This window comes from Podarcis tiliguerta (assembly GCF_965153285.1).
Source record: "Podarcis tiliguerta genome assembly, chromosome: 10".
Taxonomy (NCBI): Eukaryota; Metazoa; Chordata; class Lepidosauria; order Squamata; family Lacertidae; genus Podarcis; species Podarcis tiliguerta.
In genome coordinates this window covers 9,447,563-9,465,499 of record NC_139543.1, presented here as the reverse complement: position 1 = coordinate 9,465,499, position 17,937 = coordinate 9,447,563, and the positions used below count along the sequence as shown (strand labels likewise).

The 17,937-nt window shown below is 45.3% G+C and overlaps 1 protein-coding gene and 1 long non-coding RNA gene across 4 annotated transcripts in view; both read right to left on the bottom strand.

The window, feature by feature from the left end:
* SLC2A13 (solute carrier family 2 member 13) overlaps window positions 1–3,274 on the bottom strand; it is a 103,644-nt gene extending 100,370 nt beyond the window's left edge. The window contains exon 1 of one of the 2 annotated variants that reach the window (XM_083399733.1): window positions 2,288–3,274. In XM_083399733.1, the coding sequence (XP_083255859.1) occupies window positions 2,288–2,861 (574 nt within the window). In that variant the 5' untranslated portion in view covers window positions 2,862–3,274. The remainder of the gene's footprint in view (window positions 1–2,287) is intronic. The other variant, XM_083399732.1, reaches the window with a different exon arrangement.
* Window positions 3,275–13,055: 9,781 nt separating this feature from the next.
* The window catches only part of LOC310658325, a 43,582-nt gene continuing 38,700 nt past the window's right edge, over window positions 13,056–17,937 (bottom strand). Inside the window, exons 2-4 of one of the 2 annotated variants that reach the window (XR_014502234.1) lie at window positions 14,741–14,799; window positions 14,582–14,661; window positions 13,056–14,146 (exon numbers count right to left, since the gene is read on the bottom strand). This is a non-coding gene — a long non-coding RNA (uncharacterized lncRNA). Of the gene's footprint in view, window positions 14,662–14,740; window positions 14,800–17,937 lie in introns of both variants that reach the window. The other variant, XR_014502233.1, reaches the window with a different exon arrangement.

Sequence of the window (17,937 nt, the reverse complement as noted above, 5' to 3'; positions counted from 1 at the left end):
CCCACAATACCATTAGTTGCATCATCTGAATTTTAACTCAGGGTCTTTTGAGCCAAGGTTAGCCCTCCTGAACATCTTTCAAAAATATAAAGCACCGCTTTCAAGCTACAATATAATTGTATTTTGCCAGCTAGACTACATTAAATATTCTATGCTAAAGAAAGCACCATTGGCAGTGACAACAATGATCACCTTTAAAACGAATTTCTGACTTGCAAAAGGACAATGAGAGAGGGCCACTTAACAGCACAAACAGTTCCCTTTGAGAACAGATAAACATAGGGCTTTTCTTTTAAAAAGACAATTACAATGATGATAAATAATAATGACTAACATCTTATTAACAACTTCCTTCTTACATTAGAGTCAGGCTCTTCACTTGGCAGTAGACATTAAGAGCTGAAGTCTTAATTTCTAAAGTTATCCAGACTAGGCTAAGAGCAGTGGGCAGATTAAAGGGGAGGTGTTGGGGAGAGCCATCTCTTCGCTCTAAATGGAAAAACGCTGAGGTTACAAGGTGCAAATCCCGAGCAGTGTGTTAAAGTTACCTGTTCTGCACTGCACACACCACACAATTGCAATACTACTCTCAAGAAAAGTTTGTTGTATGTTACAACCAGTGCTTTTTTTCCCCTAGGGATACTCAAGGGCATGAGGTACAGGCACGTTTTTCTAGAAGAAAAGCCCTTGTTAAAAGTGTGGCACTTACTGTAGCCACTTTATGGCAAGCTCTGGCACCTTTTTTATGTCCCCACTGTGAAAGGACATGTGGATCCAGAATGGGCCTCATTGTAAAACCATGTGTATGGAAGACAATTGTACTTGGCTACAGGTGATCGCCAAAGAAGAAAATCCCTGGTTAAAAGTGTGACACTTACTGTAACCACTTTATGGTGAGCACTGGCACCTTTTTCTCTAAGAAAAGCATTGGTTACATTAGCCGGGGGAACTCTACATATGTGCAAAGAAACTAGCTTTTTTTGGGGGGGGGGAGAGAGACTTAAAAGAGGCAAGCTGCAAGATTCCTGCACAAAACAGTCTCAGTCCACTTCCACTGAAACAAGCAGGCACGCAGGTCTATTACAATCCCCCAAAGTGGAGCTGAAACGGGGGGGGGGGGGGCATGTGTGGTGTGTGCAGTGCAGAACATAGTGATGCATGGAAGTGAGAGCTGGACCATAAAGAAGGCTGATTGCCAAAGAATTGATGCTTTTGAATTATGGTGCTGGAGGAGACTCCTGAGAGTCCCATAGACTGCAAGAAGATCGAACTCACACCTATCCATTCTTAAGGAAATCAGCCCTGAGTGCGCACTGGAAGGACAGATCCTGAAGCTCAGGCTCCAATACTTTGGCCACCTCATGAGAAGAGAAGAATCCCTAGAAAAGACCCTGATGTTGGGAAAGATGGAGGGTGCAAGGAGAAGAGGACAACAGAGGACGAGATGGTTGGACAGTGTTCTTGAAGCTACCAGCATGAGTTTGACCAAACTGTGGGAGGCAGTGGAAGACAGGAGTGCCTGGCGTGCTCTGGTCCATGGGGTCACCAAGAGTCGGACACGACTAAACAACAACAACATGTGAATGAGTTAAGGACCGCTGAGTTTTCCCACTAGTGATGTACGTATGGAAGTGAGAGCCGGACCATAAAGAAGGCTGATCGCTGAAGAATTTATGCTTTTGAATTCTGATGCTGGAGGAGACTCTTGAGAGTCCCATGGACTGCAAGAAGATCAAATGCATCCATTCTTAAGGAAATCAGCCCTGAATGCTCACTGGAAGGACAGATCCTGAAGCTGAGACTCCAATACTTTGGAGAAGACACCCTGGGAAAGACCCTGATGTTGGGAAAGATGGAGGGCACAAGGAGAAGGGGATGACAGAGATGGCTGGACAGTGTCCTCGAAGCTACCAGCATGAGTTTGACCAAACTGCGGGAGGCAGTGGAAGACAGAAGTGCCTGGCGTGCTCTGGTCCACGGGGTCACCAAGAGTCGGACACGACTAAACACCAACAAGTTCTCTTAGTCTGAGTAAGTCCTCCAATCCTACCCTATTTCACAACATGCTAGGATGCTGTAGAATTCAATACATATTTAAGGCAGCTTAAAAACCACCATTTAACAATCCTGCGAACAAGATGATCCCCAAAATAATATACATGTTAATAGTCCATGGGGTCAGGAAGAGTGGGACACGACTAAACAAGACTGGGGGAAGGGGTGCAAAAAAAAGATGACAGCAATGCTACAAGTTTTTCCAGGGGGACCCGAGGGGAGGGCGGCTTACCTATGCCCAGCCCCACCACGACGCGCCCGGCCAGCAGCGTCTCCTTGTCCTGCGCGGCCGCCAGCACGGCTGCCCCGGCCGTGAAGATGCCGCTGGCCAGCAGGATGCAGGCTCTCCGGCCGCACCAGCCGTTGAGGACGCCGCCCAGCAGCGCCGAGAGGGCGGCGGCGCCCACGGTGCTGGAGACCAGCAGCTCCTGCCAGAAGGCGTCCAGGTGGAGCTCCTTCTTGAGCAGCAGCAGCGCCCCGGACACCACGCCCGTGTCGTAGCCGAAGAGGAAGCCGCCCAGCGCCGAGAAGACCGACGCCACGTACACGAAGCTGGGTGTCTCGTCCCGCTGGAACTGCCGCCGGGCCGCCCGCTCCAAGTCCGAGCAGCCGCCGCCGCCGGACGCTTGGCTGTGGAGGCTGGAGCACGACTCGGCGGCGGCCAGGAGGCTCCTCTCGCCCAGGCTAGCCGAGCCCTCGGCGGCGGCGGCGGCGGGCGGCTGCTGCTGCTGCTGCCGTCGGCGCTTCTCCCCCATCAGGTTGCTGAGGCTCTTCAGGGTATATTCCACATTGGCCTTGCGGGACATGGGGCAGCCGGCGCCGCCAGCCCTCTTCGGCGGCCTCTGCTGGCGGGCGCGGGAAGAAGCGCCCTGAGGTAAAAGCCCCGCTCGGGATGGCCGTCAGGCGGCCGGCCGGCGTGTGTCGAGAGGCGGCTCAGTGCGCGACTCGCTGCCGAGGCGCCTCGCTGCTGCTGCTGCAGCCGCCTCTCATCCTCCTCCTCCTCCTCCTCTTCTCCGCTCGCTGAGGCGAAGGAGCGCCGCTTGCCACCGTCGTCGCCTCACGCCCACCGGGGCCTCGAGCGAGGGAAGGAGCCAGGAGCGAGCTGCCACCTCAGCCCGTGACTGGCCCAGCGAGGAAGCGAGCGAGGCGGCCATGAGGCGGGGCGAAGGGCGGGAGAAAGGGCGGAGCGGCCTGTGCGTGTGTTTTGTGTGTAGCCGCCCTCCGATATTTTTTAATTTTTTTTTTACATTCTTTCCCTCAGGAAAATAAATAAATATCCCTTTCTCGTCGTCGTCGTCCCTCCGCCGCCTCGCAGGCACAGAGCAAGCGCGGGGAAGGCGTATCTCGAGCACGCGCGTAGTGGTCGCTGAGGGGGGAAATGGCCCAGCCTGCTCCCTCAGGGGTCCGCGTGGGGCTTTGAAATCCGTGGCAGGGATCGCGTGGGTTTGTACGCCCACGCGTCACGGGGATCCCGCCCCTGGAACTCACGGCAGGACTGGGAGGGGGGATCAGGAGCCCCGCTCTGTAGGAGGGGCCCAAATGCAGCACATTTTGAAGCATTCTTTTTAAAAAAATAATATTTATTTGGTTTTTTCAGATTAAAATGTTACAGTCAATAATAATAATAATAATAATAATAATAATTTTTTATTTATACCCCGCCCTCCCCAGCCAAGGCTGGGCTCAGAGCGGCTTACAAGCAATAATAAAAACGAGATGAATGATTACAACTTAAAAACAAAAATAAAATGCAACATTAAAATAATGGAACATTAAAATATTAAAATGTAGCCTCATCGCAGGAGGAGAAGGAAAAGAAAAAAGAAAGAAAGAGAGGGAGGGAATCAAATTGGCTCCAAGCCAAAGGCCAGGCGGAACAACTCTGTCTTACAGGCCCTGCGGAAAGAGATCAGATCCTGCAGGGCCCTGGTCTCATGAGGCAGAGCGTTCCACCAGGCCGGAGCCAGAGCTGAAAAGGCCCTGGCTCTGGTTGAAGCCAATCTAACTTCCTTAGGGCCTGGGACCACTAGGGTGTTGTTATTTATGGACCTTGAGGCTCTCCGTGGGGCATACCGGGAGAGGCAGTCCCGTAGGTACGAGGGTCCTAGGCCGTGAAGGGCTTTAAAGGTCAAAAGCAGCACCTTAAATCTGACCCTGTACTCCACCAGGAGCCAGTGCAGCTTGAAAAGCACTGGGTGAATATGCTCCCATGGCAGAGACCCCGTGAGGAGCCTCGCTGCGGCATTCTGTACCCGCTGGAGTTTCTGGGACAGCTTCAAGGGCAGCCCCGCGTAGAGCGAATTACAGTAGTCAAGCCTGGAGATGACCGTCGCATGGATCACTGTGGCCAGGTCGGGGCGGGAAAGGTAAGGGACCAACTGCTTGATGTGGCGAAGGTGGAAAATCCATCATAAAACATTGAAATATCCAACATGCAACGTAAAATCAAGATTTCAAGGAATCTCCTCCCCTTTGTGGGCCCTATTGCCCATCATTTCCTCCTGCATCTTTTATAATAAACCAGAACTGTTGTGACCAAAATTCACCGTTAAACTACAAGTGATATTCCAATCCAGGGGTCAGCAAACTTTTTCAGCAGGGGGCCGGTCCACTGTCCCTCAGACCTTGTGGGGGGCTGGACTATATTTTGAAGGGGGGAAATGAATGAATTCCTATGCCCCACAAATAACCCAGAGATGCATTTTAAATAAAAGGACACATTCTACTCATGTATGAACACGCTGATTACCAGACCGTCCACGGGCCAGATTTAGAAGGCGATTGGGCCGGATCCGGCCCCCAGGCCTTAGTTTGCCTACTCATGTTCCAATCCTACTAACACTTTTAACTGTTTACAATGGTCTTTTAAGATAAACTATAAATTTCCCCCGTTCCTTGTTAAAATTTTGGTCTTCCTTATTTCTGATTCTTCCGGTCATTTTGGCCATTTCAGCATAATCCATCAACTTGATCTGCCATTCTTCTCTGGTAGGGACTTTATTCTTTCCATCTCTGGGCCAATAACATCTGCGCAGCTATGGTCGCATACATAAATAGTCTTTTCTCCCACGGGATTTTGGCACCTAGAATTCCTAAAAGGAAGGCTTTGGGGTTTTTAAGAAAAGGTTATTTTAAACATTTCCCCCCAACTCATTATATGTCACATTTTGAAGCATTCATCCCTCACCCTGCCAACATTCCTCCCACAAAAATAGGGACATCCTATTCCATCATCATCACTTATTTTATTTATACCCCACTCATCGGACTGAGTTGCCCCAGGCCATTCTAGTCAGCTTCCAAAATATATTAAAGACATCATAAAACATTGAAATCTTCCCTATGCAGGGCTGCCTTCAGATATCTTCTAAATGTTGTGTATAGTTCCTTATCTCCTTGGCTTGGGGGTTGCATAACTCCATACGCTCTAACATTTCTCCGATGAAAATAGGGATGTCCTCTTCAATAATAATAAATAAATAAATAAATAAATAAGTGCTATTTTTCTAGGAAAAGAGGCACTTCCCTTGTTCTCTTATAATGGCAATAGTGCACATGATCTGAGAGATGTCGGGACTGAGTTCCGGGAGTTCCAGCTGAAAAAAAGCCCTAATAATAATAATAATAATGTTATTATTTATACCCCACCCATCTGACTGGGTTGCCCAAGCCACTCTATGTGGCTTCAAATATATATAAAAACATAACAAAACATTAAATATTTTTTAAAAAGCTTTCCTATACTGGGCTGCCTTCAGATGTCTTCTAAAGGTTGCAAGGTCTATCTGGAAAACAGGGGTGTGGGAGGGGCTGTCATTCTGATCTGCTTGTGCAAATCATACATGGAGGATCATAGAATTGTAGAGTTGGAAGGGGCTTTGAGGGTCATCTAGTCCAATCCCATGCAATCCAGAAATCTTTTGCCCAACGGGGGCTCGAACCCATGACACTCGGGTTAAGTGTCTCGACCTCTGCCAACTGAGCTATGCAGGCTTTAGGATAGTCTATGTCTGGTCTTTACTGAGCATCTGCTCTGATTTGTTTCCTGGAAGGCTTATACAACCATGAGGTGTCATCCTGATTTCCTTGTGGGTTGTTGTTTGATTATTTTTTAAAAAATCTTCATTCCACGCTTTCCAGTGTGTTTTACCTTCGCTATGCTAACCCTAAAAAGCCACTTTTGTTTAAGTTTGCCAATGCAACAGAGCACTTTGATCCACTAACTGTGCAACCCTAAATTTCCGGTATGTGCTGGAATCCCTCTGGTAAAATCATCGCTCTAAAGTGAAGTAAAATGTTAAAGAAGGGCTTCCAGAAGACTGTTAAACCCAGAGTCTGAAATTACCTAACTGCACTAGAGACAGCAGCTTGAGCCACCAAAATGAAGACTGCAGTTAAGGTAAAGGGCAAAGGGACCCCTGACTATTAGGTCCAGTCGTGGCCGACTCTGGGGTTGCGGCGCTCATCTCGCTTTGTTGGCCGAGAGAGCCGGTGTACAGCTTCCGGGTCATGTGGCCAGCATGACTAAGCCGCTTCTGGTGAACCAGAGAAGCACATGCAAATGCCGTTTACCTTCCCGCCGGAGCCGTACCTAGTCATCTACTTGCACTTTGACATGCTTTCGAACTGCTAGGTTGGCAGGAGCAGGGACTGAGCAATGGGAGCTCACCCCGTGGCCGGGATTCAAACCACCGGCCTTCTGATTGGCAAGTCCTAGGCTCTGTGGTTTAACCCACAGCGCCACCCGTGTCCCAATAAGACTGCAATTACTATTGAGTAAATATCAACAGGATCAGGCTGTAAAATGGCAATCCCATTCACGTTGGCAGCTTGAGTAGTTTGTGGCAAATCTCACTGAGTACAGGAATTGCAGTAGGACAGGGAAAATTTGGACAGTAGAAAATTTGTTCCATGGCACACTCTCTTGGAATTCAGTAAGACTTGCTTTTGAGTAGATTTTTGTTTTGTTTATAATATATATATATATACAGTGGTACCTCGGGTTAAGTACTTAATTCGTTCCAGAGGTCTGTTCTTAACCTGAAACTGTTCTTAACCTGAAGCACCACTTTAGCTAATGGGGCCTCCTGCTAATGGGCGCCGCCGCACTGCCGGAGCACGATATCTGTTCTCATCCTGAAGCAAAGTTCTTAACCTGAAGCACTATTCCTGGGTTAGCGGAGTCTGTAACCTGAAGCGTATGTAACCTGAAGCGTATGTAACCTGAGGTACCACTGTATTCATATAGCACACCTTCACAAAGCATCACGGCAGTGCACAACAGCATAAAACATTTTTCAAGCAGTTTGAAGCGATGGTTAAAATGGCTGGCTGCTCAAGGGACGTTTTAAGCAATTGCATAGGCTCGTTGACATAAAAAAAGTATTTAAGAGACTCCTGAAAGTCAAAAGTGAGGATGTACAGTTAGGCCTCAGATTTTAGAACCCCAAACTCTTTAAATGTGGGGGTGGAAGTCTTGTGTAAAACTCCAGTGGATGCAACTCACTTAACAATAAGAAAGTTTCTTTCTTTCTTTCTTTCTTTCTTTCTTTCTTTCTTTCTTTCTTTCCTCTTCTTCCTCCCTTCCCCATCCCTATGGTTGCTTCCAGATGGGGGCTTAATTCTGCAAACAAGTCATTCAGATATAGAAAACAAGCTGTTGGCAACAGTTATTTAAAAAAACAACAACTTTGTTTTTCTCTGCAGACAGGGTAAATCCAGATTAAACGAGAAAAAATATGGCATTTTAACACCAATGACATGCGGGCGCAATAGAACTTTCTTCTGAATAGAGAATTGCTGGGTTAAAATATAAGGCAAATGACATTGGTTCTACTTAACTGGTTTTGAACCTGTCTAGCTGGTTTTCTCTCATGTAGCCAAACTCCCCCCCCCCCCCCCCCGTTAACTCATTAGCTTGGAAGCTAAGCATGCAAATGGCCGATGGGCAGGATTTTTTCAGTGGGAAAGAGGACAATTTCTAACTCATTTTCTTAGGAGGGTTGCAAAAATGCTCCTTATTTTTATAACAACGGGTTAAACCAGCAAAGCCTCAGCTGAGTGTCTTTTCATTTAAAATTGCTTCAGCTTCTTCCAGCTCTGTTAAACAAACCTTCCAGGTTCACATTCTCTCTCACATTTAGACATTTTTAATTGGATGGCTTATGAAAGCATGTTTGATATACGCCCTAGTCTGAAAATTAACAGGATTCTAAGAAAATGAAGAGGCCAGTCAGTAAAAAATTTAAAATAATAGATCTCTTTGTTTCCCATAAACTTTTTCAAATCTTCATTCTGCAATAAAAATATAGTAATGAAATAATATGGAATAAAACATGGAGCAGGATGAAATACAACCCAGTTGTATGGATGTAAATCTCAGAATGCTCAATGGGACTTATTCCTAAGAAAGTATGCATATTATCTATCAATCTAAGCGCCACCTCTGTACGTGGCACAGCTGTGACACTCCATGTTATGTACTGCGTTGAATAGGATCCAAACTGCAGCAGTCTGATTGGTCCTGGAACAATAGGATCCAAATTGCAGCAGTCTGATTGGTCCTAGAACAATAGGATTCAGAATGCAGCAGTCTGATTGGTCCTAGAACACTGCAGCAGTATGATTGGTTGGCAGGAACCACCCAATCATGCTCCAGATATAAGTGAATCCACAACCTGATTGGCTTACAGTAGAATTCCAGAATTAGCCAATCATGCACAGCCCATTGTGTAAATAATGTATATAAAGCAGATACTTTGAGGGGACACTCACTCATTCCTCCTCACCACTATGAGCTGAATAAAGAGCATGAAATCACTTTGCGACTCTGAGTATATTTTACTCCAGGTAGTGCATAGCTGGGACTCTAGAAATGTTAATGCATTTAAGGGACAATAGACAAAAGGGAAACAACATAGTATGAGGGGGGACAGAGGCAGGAGTAAACAAAAGAAGATGCAATGACATTCTGAGGGTTTAAATTATATTTCCGCAACTCTGTGAAAGTAGTACAGATAGGATCACTATGCCTCCTAGTGGTTGAAAACATTAGGCTTAACAAAGGGAAAAAATATAGTCTAAGGCTTGGTCCTATTCTTGCCAGAACAAGGCTTTTAGTTTTGTTGGGTTTTTAAATAACAAAACTGTCATCTCTGATGACTATATCCCTGATTCTTATATACAGAGGAGAGTTCACTCAGCTCAACATGTTTTCTGAACGCATTGCAAGGGACAAGTATTCCCAGGTTCTGTGGTGTACCCCATTCCAATGCATGTTTATTCAGAAGCAGGTCCTCTTGATTTCACTGGGATTCTTCTTCTTCTTCTTTGGCGATCCCTCATAACCGAGTAAGTTTGTCTTCCATAAACACGGTTTTAGCAATGAGTCCATAAGTGACTGTAGAGGCCAATTCTGGATCCACACGTCCTTCCATAGTGGGGACATTGGTTTCCGGGCAGAAATTGGTTACGGTGTGGATTTGCCAAGCGTGCCTTCCGCTTAGAACATTTCTCCCTTGTGTCCTGAGTTTGAGCATCTTCAAAGTCCATGACACCTTTGGTAAAGGCTGTTCTCCAACTGGTGCGCTCGAAGGCAAGTCTTTCCCAATTGTTGGTGTTTATACTACATTTTTTTAGATTTGCCTTGAGACAGTCTTTAAACCTCTTTTGTTGACCACCAGCATTACACTTTCCATTTTTAAGTTCGGAATAGAGTAGTTGCTTTGGAAGACGATAATCAGGCATCCGCACAACAAGACCAGTCCAACGAAGTTGAGGTTGAAGAATCATTGCTTCAATACTGGTGATCTTTGCTTCTTCCAGTACACTGGTAATTAGTTTGCCTGTCTTCCCAAGTGATGTGTAAAATTTTTCGGAGACATCATTAATGGAATCTTTTGAGCAGTTGGAGATGGCGTTTATAAGTGGTCCATGTTTCATAAGCATACAGTAAGGTTGGTAGTACAATAGCTTTGTAAACAAGCATTTTGTTTCCCTGCAAATGTCCCGGTACTCAAACACTCCGCACTTCAATCTGGAGAAAGCCGCATTTGCCCGAGCTCAGGTGATGCTGGATTTCGGCATTAATCCACACTACCCTGAACATGCCATGTCTGATCTTGGGGACTTATTCCCAGCTAAGTAGGAATACACATTTCACTTGCCTCCTAGTTACGTAAGTTATCTGTGTAGTATTGCGTGAGCTTATAAGGAAGTAGACGGCTTATTCATCAGATGGCAAATACATAGAATCATAGAGTTCGAAGAGACCACAAGGGCCATCGAGTCCAACCCCCTGCCAAGCAGGAAACACCATCAGAGCACTCCTGACATATGGTTGTGAAGCCTCTGCTTAAAGACCTCCAAAGAAGGAGACTCCACCACACTCCTTGGCAGCAAATTCCACTGTCGAACAGCTCTTACTGTCAGGAAGTTCTTCCTAATGTTTAGGTGGAATCTTCTTTCTTGTAGTTTGGATCCATTGGCTGAACCTGTTATGTATTCAGTGGCCTGTGTTTGCCTGAGCTTGAGTTTGGACTAAGGATTCTGAGCCCCCGTGTTCTGATTCAATAAATGATATCCAATCACAGAACAATTCAGGATTGGGGCCTCTGCCATTGGCCCTTAAACTCAGGATTATAATTCGCAGCTTGGAAGTTTAGATAGCCAATCACGTTGGGGGTGAGAGTGGCCTCAGGCCTTCAGAAATGTATATAAGCAGTTGCTTTGCCCCTGTTGTCTAGTTCTGTTAGCTCAAAAAAGGCAGTGCAAAGCCAGGCCGGGGAGCCATCTTAAGTTGAGGCTGCATAGGCCTTGTGGTGCATGTGATTCAGATTCTATTCAGTTGAACCTCTGGTTACAAAGTTGGTTGGACAGTGTTCTCAAAGCTACCAGCATGAGTTTGACCATACTGCAGGAGTACAGGAAGACGAGTGCCTGGAACAGGTGAGGCTGCAGGTCCCTTATTTTGGCTGCTGGTCCCTTATTTTCAAGGCTGCTGGCCCCTTATTTTCAAATCTGTAAGTTGACAGCTATGATTTAGGGCTGTTGCGTTTGACCTTGCTATGCCTGTCATGGGGTCATCTGCTTTTGGGGCAGGGGCCTGGTAGGATTTTTGTCCATTTGGCAGATTGGCTGGTGCCATTTGGTTTTTGCCTACTGCGTAGCAAATCATCACAACTTGTAAGGTTGCGGTTAGGCATTGGTTAAAATTTGGTTGGTGGAGGGGTAAGGGTTGGCTGTGCCTGCCCCTCCAATGCTGCTTCTGCAAGGGATTCCATTAAAGGAATACAGGGTCTCGCCATGCTTTTGTCCGTATCCCCGGCAAGGGGCTAGGGCCTTGCAAGCCCCTGGGAGCATGCGGGGGAGGGTGACAGTATGGTGCCCAGTCCCATTCTCTCCCCAATATTGTTTTCCCTTACTGACTTTCACTGGAATCCGGAAGTCAGTTCTGTCCCAGGGCAGGGACAGATAGTCTTAACCAATGCCTAAGCAACCACTCGCATTATGTATTTTAATAAAGTTGTGACCAAAATTATGCCAAAAACCTTAAACAAAAATTCTTTGTGAATTGTGATTCATTTAGGGGGGTGGCTTGGGGACCTCTACACGCAAAAGCAGCATTCTTCTCTTGCAATTCCCAGCAAATGGTATTCAGAGGCACACTGCCTCCATCATGGCCAGTAGTCGCTGATTGCCATATCCCCCACAATTAGTCTTATAGCTGCATATGTCAAGGCTACCTTCATTCATTTGATTAGCTTACAATGATTAAGATAAATGTAGAACCGTGCATGCGAATATCTTAATAAAAATCTTTAAATTCCAAGACTTAAGAGAGAGAAATCCCCATGCGTCTTGATTCCCAAAGTCAAAGGGTCTTGGGTTCCATCCAGTAGACTTTTGACACATGTTAGATAGCACAATTATAGCAAAACAGATTCCCCCACCGCTAGATTTGATAGCGGTCTCTAAAATCAAGATGATGGCTTGGAAGATGATGCTCACTGACTAGGAGATTTGTTACCTGTCTCTTAATTAATCCTTGTGTCCAATTTTACGCGGGGAGGAGAGTTTGGGAAGAACTTTAACTGGGCAAGTGAGTTCCACTGTAATGCGATAACAGCAATGGCTTATCTCAGAGAAGACGGCTTTCTGGCAACTGCACCCACAAGTTTCTAAACAGGTAAAAATGATTCTTTTTAAAATACGCAAGCTTTGAAGTTTCTGCTAAACTAACAGTAATGATTTTATACTTCACAATTAGTGCCCCAATTAGTTGCTAATTAGGAGGAGGACTAATAGGCAGACATACTTTCAAAAGCCAATTAAAAAACAACAACAAAGCTCATTGCGGAAGCAATTCCAATGACAGTAAAGGCTCTTTAGTCAAGGTTGCCTTAGCCAAGCAAGGATGCTGCAGTCACTGAAGCAGATCACAAAAGAAAGATAAACACAGGCATTCCTCACTGAATTTTCTTCTCCGTTCATCCTTCACCGGATCAATGGATACAACTGTAATGGGGTCTTGGATGTGTTGGCCCAGAATATGGTCTCAAGGTACATGAGGCCACTGTCTTGCTGAAGCTAGGCGGTTCCGGTTAGTGCACAGATGTATAGATGTCCTTCCTGGGAACCACATGTATGTTGCCTTGGGTTCGATGATGGAAGAAAGATCAGATATAAATGGCAGAAAATAAATACCGTATTTTTCGCCCTATATGGCGCACTGGCCCATAGGGCGCACCTCGTTTTTTTTTGGGGGGGGGGATAAATAAATATTCCCCCAGCCCCCAGAACAGGCTGCTATCCGCAAGCCAAGCGGACATCTGCGCGAAGCATGGGGTGCGCCCCGTGCTTCGGGCTGCAGGCTGCTGCCAGCAAGCCTGCGAGCCCGAAGGAACTCCCGCCGGGCTCGCAAGGCTTGCGGATAGCTTCCTGAAGCCTGGAGAGCGAGAGGGGTTCGGTGCGCACCTACGCCTCTCGCTCTCCAGGCTTCAGCGAAAGCCTGCATTCGCCCCATAGGACGCACACACATTTCCCCTTCATTTCTGGAGGGGGGAAAGTGCGTCCTATAGGGCGAAAAATACGGTAAGTAAATAAATGGTGGTAATCGGCTCCTTGCAGTAGGGAAGGAAACAACGTAATCTGTGACAGTTTTATCTGCAAAGCTCTTCTCTGAATTGGAGGTTTTTACGGAGGGCAAATGTTTCCAGAAGCAATGTGTCCACGTCGTTTTTGTCTATTACTCTTTTAGCATTTCAACCAATAAAAAAGTAGATACTTACAAGGTCCCCCCCCCCCCACTTGTGAAGGAATAGTCTATCAGCGATCATTATAGCAGGATCATTGACTTAGAAAGACCGTAAGAAATTAATCTAAAGTAGATCCCATGAAACAATTTAGATTCTCAGTGTTTCTGTTAGTTCTTTAATCCTTTGTTTATGAGTTAGCATTGCTGAAGATCACAGGGTATATCATTGCTCATTTTTAATTTCCTAGATAGTGGTTTTTGTTATCTAGCGCTGAGAGACCATTATTTTAATCTCCGGAAGGCCCTCTGCCTCTATTCCAAAAATTCTAGTTCCCTTTTTTTTTTTTTAAGCACAGTCTTTCAAAAGGATTAAAGCATGTCATTCCTACGAAGGTAAAAATAGTAATGTTTATTCTATTCAGCCGTCACCACAGGATTAGCAAACAATTTATTGCTGTTATTATACTTAACATCTCTAAAATAATAAAGTAATAAATATGAAAAACATGTCATGGATACCCACAGAGAGCTTTTTGTCTGTACATGTGGAAAACAGAGGGGATTGCATTTCAGAGCCATGGATTATTGTGATGATGTACAATAAAGGATAACACAAATCTGCATAATAGAATTTGATGGAACACTGACTTTTCAAAGGAAACCTTTTAGCACATTGCTTTTCGACCAGCCTTCAAGGAGAAGGGGGGGGGGGAGCCATTCTTCCCTGTGGTGTGATACAAACCTAGCCCTGTATTTCTAGAAAGAATTATTTTGTTGGATTTTAGGTTTTGAGCACATTTTGATTGGGTCGCGGTTTTTCTTCTTAGCAAACTGTATCTGATGGAAAGAATGGAAAGGGAAATAAAAAGTTAAGACTGAAGATTTTTTTTAAAAAAGTTTATATCATGACAAATAACATAGTAGAACGGCACTCTAATTTACGTGGACATCCCATTTTTACTGGCCCTTCCACTGTACTTTTTGCAGCAGCCTGAAAGAAACTGGTAAAGCTTTTCTGACACAGATGAAAGAAGTGGGAAAAGTTTGTCCTAGCTTATATTTGTGTAGGATACTGTTGAAGGCATAAGAGCAGTGCCATCAAATGAATGAATGAATGACAAGTTTTGCCTGTCTAGAGGCTGCAATCCTATATCTGTTATGTACTGAAGTTCTCACCCTAGGCCAGCAGGGGGAATACTGTAGATAGTTTTCACTCAGGTCCACATATGCAAATAATGAAATGAAAGTGACGTTCAGTGATTGGATAGTTACAGAAAATTGTTACTGTTGCCTTGTAGTTGAGCTCTATATAAGCAGGTTGGCTGAATCCTTCAGCTCAGTTCTGTTCTGGCCTGTGAATAAACAAGAGCTGTTTGAAGAATTGCTGTGTCGTCTGATACGTTCACCCACAACTTAACAATATCCACTTACCTGGGAGTAAGAATGCACAGGGTTGGACTAACAGTGTCCTTTTCTCAGGTGATCTGTCCCTGGGAATTAAAGCATGCAATGAAGGGGATTTTGATGGGATACAGCAAGTCACAGGAACAAGCAGGATGAGTAAAGAAGGCCTTGCTAGGTTCAGTAGTTAAGGCCGTAACAAGACATTTCTCCACCTCCCTTGGTTTTGGTGACACACAATTAGGCTCAGTGCCACCTATGTAAGATGGGTGCAAGAATACCTCTTTAAAATATACCCCATCAATAATGGGCTGGTTAAACCAAGTATGGGACATGGCATCAGTGGTTAAACCAATGATAATATGGATGCATGAGCGAAGAGAGAGAATATCTTTATAGGAAATTGCCTTTATTTTTGACACAGTAAATTATTATTGATAATATTTCCAACCACATATCAATACTTCTCCAATTTCTTGTCTTTCTAAATTATCCATACATTCCGTTACATTACAAGTGTGGTTAAAATCCTGCCAATGTTTTAACTTGCTTACAATGATCTCGTATATAAATTATAAACTTTCCCCATTTTTTTTAAAAGTTCTGAGCTTCCCAGTTAATTTTGCCATTTCGGCATAGTCCATCAACTTGATCTGCCATTCTTCTCTGGTCGGGATTGTCTCTTACTTCCATCTCTGGTCTAAAAGTATCTGTGCGGCTGTTGTCACATACATGAACAGTCTTTTCTGGTCCTTTGGAATCTCAGTACCTATAATCCCTAATAAGAAAGCTGGTTTTTTTAACAAAAGTTATTTTAAATATTTTTTTCATTTCATTATATATCATTCCCCAGAAATTTTTAATTACCGTATTTTTCGCTCTATAACACGCACCTGACCATAACACGCACATAGTTTTTAGAGGAGGAAAACAAAACAAAAAAATTATGAATGAAACAGTGGATGTATCATTTTTGTGCTTCATGCTGTGGCCACAGACATGTGATTTGATGGTGAGTTTGGGGTAGCCCAATGCAAAAATCGTGAGAATCCATGTGGATCTGTGCTTTGTAACCACGTTTTTGCACCATTGTGGCCCCAGGCAACAGTGGGTGCATGATTTTTTTGGTGCAGGCTGTAGCCATGGACATGCTATGTGATCTGATGGTGAATCTGGGGTGACCCAATGCAAAGATCCTGAGGAACCATGTGAATCCATGCTTTGTAACCACGTTTTTGCACCATTGCAACCCCAGGCAACAGTGGGTGCGTGATTTTTTTGGTGCAGGCTGTAGTCATGGACATGCTATGTGATCTGATGGTGAATTTGGGGTGACCCAATGCAAAAATCCTGAGGATCCATGTGGATCCGTGCTTTGTAACCACGTTTTTGCACCATTGCGGCCCCAGGCAACAGTGGGTGCGTGATTTTTTTGGTGCAGGCTGTAGCCATGGACATATAATGTGATGTGATGGTAAATTTCAAATCTGTTTTCCATAGCCTTTCCCACTATTCAACCACTTTCCCTCCTTGATCTTGTTTGCGGACATCAACATTATAAGAATTATCCATTCCATAGCATTGCTGTGAGGTAAACACATTTTTGTCTGTGTGAAAACCAAACCAATGTGTGAAACCAAACCAATCGGTAGCCCCTCTTGCTTCTTTCCATCTTACAACTATAATAATCATAATTTTATTATTTATACCCCACCCCTCTGGGCGGCTCTCCCAGCAGAATAGTAAAATCACGCATTCAGCTGTGTAACATCCCATTGAAGGGGTAGCTAGAAAGCTTCTGCCCTGCTTGCTTAAGTTGCCACTTTCATTCTGAGGCACAATCTTCTGCTTGCTCCAGAATCGCAACAGCAGGAGATGGAACTGGGCTGCCTATCTCACGAGAGTCTCCCGAGAAATACCACTTCTGCTTGGAAATACCAGAGAACGAGCATATGTCAGAATGACCTTTTATGTTCTTATGTGTCAAACAGAAAACTCCCGCCTGCACTGCAAATAGGCTTAGCCGAAAGAACATGGTATTCCTCAGTGACCTCCACAGTCTGAAAAACAGTTATTTGTAAAGTTATCGTTCCAATAACGCCGAGAACTCATGAAATGTGCAGCAAACCGGTCTGTACGAGAAGTGTAAACGCAACAACAAGATAATTGAATACAAAAAGAATCACCTAATTCAAAAGCCTGTCATTTAATGATCACTTAACAGCATAATCCTATTAAGAAAGTCCCATGAGATGCTGTTCAGGTTGCTAGAACAGTACCTGGAGGCAGCAAGAGGCTGAATGAGAGTCAGGAAACTGAAGATGAATCCAGACAAAATGGAGGCCCTGTTGGTGGTAGGCAGTTCTCAAGTCCAAGAGTTGGGTTGACAGCCTGTTCTGAAGGTGTTGGGCTGCCCCTAAAGGAGAAGGCTCATGGCTTAGGGTGTCATGGGACGCGGGGGGCGCTGTGGTCTAAACCTCTGAGCCCCTTGGACTTGCCAATTGAAAGGTTGGTGGTTTGAATCCCCGTGATGGGGTGAGCTCCCGTTGCTCTCCTGCCAACCTAGCAGTTTGAAAGCACACCAGTGCAAGTAGATAAATAGGTACCGCTGTGGCAGGAAGGTAAACGGCATTTCTGTGTGCTCTGCTTTCCGTCACGGTGTCCCGTTGCCCCAGAAGCGGTTTAATCATGCTGGCCACATGATCCGGAAACTGTCTGTGGACAAATGCCGGCTCCCTTGGCCTGAAAGCGAGATGAGCGCCACAACCCTAGAGTCGCTTTTGGGTGGACTTAACCGTCCAGGGGTCCTTTACACTTTTATACCTTTAGGGTATGCCTAGAGTCACGATTGTCGCTTGAGGCTCAGGTACGTCACCTATTTCCAGCTCCAGCGGTTTTTGCCAACTATGGACCTTTCTGGGCCAGGACAGCCTGGCTATGGTTGCAAACACTCTGGCAATCTCATGTTTAGTCTGTTGCAGTGCATTCAGCATGGGACTGCCCTTGAAGACAGGTCTGAAAGCTGCAGCTGGTACAAAGTGCAGCTGCCAAGGTGTTGACTAGCACTACAAAATGGGGTCATATTTCGCAAGTCTTACAAGAGCTGCTCTAGATGCCTGTTGGCTCCCAAGCCCAGTTTAAGGTGCTGACTAAGTCATATTGTTGTTGTTGTTTAGTTGTTTAGTCGTTTAGTCGTGTCCGACTCTTGGTGACCCCATGGACCAGAG